The sequence below is a fragment of the Ammodytes marinus genome, assembly GCF_949987685.1.
Source record: "Ammodytes marinus genome assembly, contig: scaffold_236, whole genome shotgun sequence".
In the NCBI taxonomy this organism is placed as follows: Eukaryota; Metazoa; Chordata; class Actinopteri; order Uranoscopiformes; family Ammodytidae; genus Ammodytes; species Ammodytes marinus.
The window spans coordinates 57,501-62,497 of NW_027648596.1; the positions used below are offsets into that span (position 1 = coordinate 57,501).

Below are 4,997 nucleotides of genomic sequence, written 5' to 3' on the forward strand. Positions count from 1 at the left end.
TAACATCTGCCTAGAAGTGGACTTCCTTCAAAAATATCCTCAAGCGCCACAAGAAAAGTGATTTTTCAGGTAAAAGCCAACCCAAACATTACACCTGGAGATTTGCAGACAATTTGAAACCACCATTATTCACTTGGGAGAAGGTTCTCTAGGTGGTAGGCAGAATTGCGTTTTTGCCCAAACATGGCGGTTTTGGTTATGACCAAACAGTTCAATTTTTGACTAATCTGTCCACAGAATAAGACTTCAGGTATCTCCAGGTGCTCTCTGGCAAAGTTGTGACAAGCAGTTGTTCTTTTTTGAGAGCAGAGGCTTCTTCAGCAACCATCCCATGAAAGCCATGTTGACTGAGTTTTCTTCTTATTGTGGAACCATGCACATCTGTCCCAGATGCTGCAAGAGAGGTCTGCAAATCACCAGATGTAATGTTTGGGTTGGTTTTTAACTGAAAAATCACTTATCTTGTGGCGCTTGTGGATATTTTTGAAGGAAGTCCACTTCTAGGCAGATGTTCAGTCACTCTTAAAGCTCTTCATTTGTAGATGATTTGCCTCACGGTGGACCGATGGAGCTCAAACTTTTTTTAAAATAATTTATAGCTGTCCCCAGACAAATGTGCAGCATCACAACTCTATTCCTGAGATCCTCTGAGATTGTTTCCCCTTTTAGCATGTCTGACCTGTATGGGTTCACTTTGGTGAGCCTAAACTGACCTGGTTTTATCTCTGTTGTATCTAGTGCCGCCCAATTTCTTCCCTAAAGATCTCTCACTACATTGGTCCATTTCATGACTCAATTTGGCCCATCTGATTGTGTTTACCTGCTCCATTTAAGCAATGCAGCTCAGGGTTCACAAACTTTTGCACATACAACATTCGTCAAATAATTTGTTTTATCTGTTTTAACAATTGATTTCTGGAAAATAAAAATGTTGAATTGATAAACAAACATCTGTTATTTCATATAAAAAATACTGGCATTGATAAAAATGAATTAATAATGGTTACAATAAATAAAATTCCAAAATGTTCAAGGGGTTCACAAACTTTCGCACTTGACTGTATATACTTGCAAACACACACACACACACACACTAATATATACTAACACACACACACACACACACACACACACACACACACACACACACTAATACACATGGACTAATACACACAAGTACAAGCACACATGTTATCCGTCACTACTAGTAGGTAACCTAATTGTGTGTGTGTGCGTGTGTGTGTGTGTGTGTGTGTGCGTGTCTCTCTCTCCCTGTGTGTGTCTCTCTCTCTCTCTCCCTGTGTGTGTGTGTGTGTGTGTGTGTGTGTCTCTCTCTCTCCCTGTGTGTGTGTGTGTGTGTGTGTGTGTCTCTCTCTCTCCCTGTGTGTGTGTGTGTGTGTGTGTGTGTGTGTGTGTGTGTGTCTCTCTCCCTGTGTGTGTGTGTGTGTGTGTGTGTGTGTGTGTGTGTGTGTGTCTCTCTCTCTCCCTGTGTGTGTGTGTGTGTGTGTGTGTGTGTGTGTGTGTGTCTCTCTCTCCCTGTGTGTGTGTGTGTGTGTGTGTGTGTGTGTGTGTGTGTGTGTGTGTGTGTGTGTGTGTGTGTGTGTGTGTGTGTGTGTGTGTGTGTGTGTGTGTGTGTGTGTGTGTGTGTGTGTGTGTGTGTGTGTGTGTGTGTGTGTGTGTGTGTGTGTGTGTGTGTGTGTGTGTGTGTGTGTGTGTGTCCAGCTGTCCCAGATGCTGATGAAGACCCCAAAGTGACCAGAGCAAAGTTCTTCATCAGAGACGAGTTTCTGGTAAAATATAAATCTTTCTGTCACTGACCTTTTCATTCTCATTTTGAATATATATAAACCATAGACAGACAGACAGACAGACAGACAGACAGACAGACAGACAGACAGACAGATAGACAGACAGACAGACAGACAGACAGACAGACAGACAGACAGACAGACAGACAGATAGACAGATAGACAGATAGACAGATAGATAGATAGATAGATAGATAGATAGATAGATAGATAGATAGATAGATAGATAGATAGATAGATAGATAGATAGATAGACAGATAGACTGTCTGTCTAATCCATAGACAGTAAATAATATGGATGTAGCATCCGGGCTGACCTCAGTTATTCACACGGCATCCAATAATCCTGGTTTGTGCGCGTCGCCATTTTGTGAGGGGGGAGGGAGATAGCTGACGTATACCTCCGAGGCAAAGTGAGGGACAACGGGCGGAGAGCTGTCACTCAAGAGATTGCGCCAATACATTTTAACCTCCGATAAAATAAAAACTAGCGTGGTCCAAAAAAATTCACCCCCCTCAGTGTTGTCATGGAGATATGACCTAAACATACAGACTAAAATGGTTTTGTGGCCCAGGCTGTAAATAGGTTTAATAAGACTTTGAAAACGTCTAACAAGTGAGTCAAAGAAAAACTGCTCGGTCTTGGTACCACCCCCCTAGTGGCACTTCCTGGTTACTACAGTTGTGGTCACTTCCTTATTGGATGCCGGTAAAAATCGCTGAGGTTGGGGCTTGGTATATTGTCATGAATGTTATGTGAACAATTTTACCAAACTCCAGAACATTCCTGCTGAAGTGTTGAATGTGCCTGCTGCTGGCCTGGCATGGCGCCCCCTGGTGGCTGATGCTGGCCTGGCATGGCGCCCCCTGGTGGCTGCTGGCCTGGCATGGCGCCCCCTGGTGGCTGTTGGCCTGGCATGGCGCCCCCTGGTGGCTGCTGCTGGCCTGGCATGGCGCCCCCTGGTGGCTGCTGCTGGCCTGGCATGGCGCCCCCTGGTGGCTGCTGCTGGCCTGGCATGGCGCCCCCTGGTGGCTCAGAATGCGTTGGTAGAAATGCCACTATGTGCTATAGAAGTTCCTCAGTCACTTTATTATAGGCCAGTTTCCTTTAGCTATATGGTTAGATATTACATTTTAAAATGTCTCTCTCTCCAACATGTCTGTCTGTCTGTCTGTCTCCCTGCCTGTCTTTCTGTCTCTCTACCTGTCTCCCTCTCTCCCTGTCTCTCTACCTGTCTGTATCTCTCTCTCTCCCTCCCTGTCTCTCTCTAACCTCTCTTTCTGTCTGCCTACCCGAATCTCTCCCTCCCTCCCTCCCTGTCTCCCTCTCTCCCTGCCTGTCTCTCTCCCTCTCTCTCTCTCCCTCTCCCTCTCTCTCTCCCTGCCTGTCTCTCTGCCCTAACCTGTCTCTCTCTGCCCTCCCTGTCTCCCTCCCTCTCTCCCTCTCCCTCTCCCTCCCTCCCTCCCTCCCTGTCTCTCTCCCTCTCTGTCTCTCCCTCCCTGTCTCTCTCTCCCTCCCTGTCTCTCTCTCCCTCTCTGTCTCTCCCTCTCTCCCTCCCTCCCTGCCTGTTTCCCTGCCCTAACCTGTCTGTCTCTCTCCCTGCCTGTCTCTCTGCCCTAACCTGTCTGTCTCTCAGAGGATCAGCACAGCCAGTGGAGATGGTAAACATTATTGCTATCCTCACTAACCTGTCTCTCTCTCCCTGCCTGTCTCTCTCCCTCTCCCTCCCTCTCTCCCTGCCTGTCTCTCTGCCCTAACCTGTCTGTCTCTCAGAGGATCAGCACAGCCAGTGGAGATGGTAAACATTATTGCTGTCCTCACTAACCTGTCTCTCTCCCTGTCTCTCTCTCCCTCCCTCTCTGTCTCTCTCCCTCTCCCTCCCTCTCTCCCTGCCTGTCTCTCTGCCCTAACCTGTCTGTCTCTCAGAGGATCAGCACAGCCAGTGGAGATGGTAAACATTATTGCTGTCCTCACTAACCTGTCTCACTCCCTGTCTCTCTCTCCCTCCCTCTCTGTCTCTCTCCCTCTCCCTCCCTCCCTGCCTGTCTCTCTGCCCTAACCTGTCTGTCTCTCAGAGGATCAGCACAGCCAGTGGAGATGGTAAACATTATTGCTGTCCTCACTAACCTGTCTCACTCCCTGTCTCTCTCTCCCTCCCTCTCTGTCTCTCTCCCTCTCCCTCCCTCTCTCCCTGCCTGTCTCCCTGCCCTAACCTGTCTGTCTCTCAGAGGATCAGCACAGCCAGTGGAGATGGTAAACATTATTGCTATCCTCACTTCACGTGTGCCATCGACACAGAAAACATTCGCCGCGTCTTCAACGACTGTCGTGACATCATCCAGCGCATGCACCTGCGCCAGTACGAGCTGCTCTGATTGGTCCATGATATCTATGATGTCATATCTCTCCCTCCCTCTCTCTCTATCCCTCCATCTCTCTTCCTGTCTGTCTCTCTCCCTCTCTCTCTATCCCTCCATCTCTCTTCCTGTCTGTCTCTCTCCCTCCCTCTATCTCTATCCCTCCATCTCTCTTCCTGTCTGTCTCTCTCCCTCTCCCTGCCTGTCTGTCTCTCCCTCCCTCTCCCTGCCTGTCTGTCTCTCTAACATGTCTCTCCCTCCCTGCCTGTCTGTCTGTCTCCCTGCCTGTCTCTCCCTCCCTCTCTCTCTTCCTGTCTCTCTCCCTCTCCCTGCCTGTCTCTCCCTCCCTGCCTGTCTGTCTCTCCCTCTCCCTGCCTGTCTGTCTCTCTAACATGTCTCTCCCTCCCTGCCTGTCTGTCTCCCTGCCTGTCTGTCTCTCTAACATGTCTCTCCCTCCCTGCCTGTCTGTCTCTCCCTCTCCCTGCCTGTCTGTCTCCCTCCCTGCCTGTCTGTCTCTCCCTCTCCCTGCCTGTCTGTCTCCCTCCCTGCCTGTCTGTCTCCCTGCCTGTCTCTCTCTCTCCCTGCCTGTCTGTCTCCCTCCCTGCCTGTCTGTCTCTCCCTCTCCCTGCCTGTCTGTCTCCCTCCCTGCCTGTCTGTCTCCCTGCCTGTCTCTCCCTCTCCCTGCCTGTCTGTCTCTCTAACCTGTCTCTCCCTCCCTGCCTGTCTCTCTCTCTCCCTGCCTGTCTGTCTCCCTGCCTGTCTCTCCCTCCCTGCCTGGTCCATAATATCTAACCATGTTAATTCCATTCAACCTTTATTTATACTCCAGAG

The 4,997-nt window shown here is 49.4% G+C and overlaps 1 protein-coding gene across 1 annotated transcript in view; it reads left to right on the forward strand.

Annotated features, from left to right (window-relative positions):
• LOC307270274 (guanine nucleotide-binding protein G(olf) subunit alpha-like) overlaps positions 1-4,184 on the forward strand; it is a gene marked incomplete at both ends in the record, with an annotated part of 14,703 nt that extends 10,519 nt beyond the window's left edge. Inside the window, 2 exons of the mRNA XM_080054160.1 lie at positions 1,723-1,790; positions 4,038-4,184. Coding sequence (XP_079910286.1) covers positions 1,723-1,790; positions 4,038-4,184 — 215 coding nt within the window. The remainder of the gene's footprint in view (positions 1-1,722; positions 1,791-4,037) is intronic.
• Between the last annotated feature and the right edge of the window lie 813 nt (positions 4,185-4,997).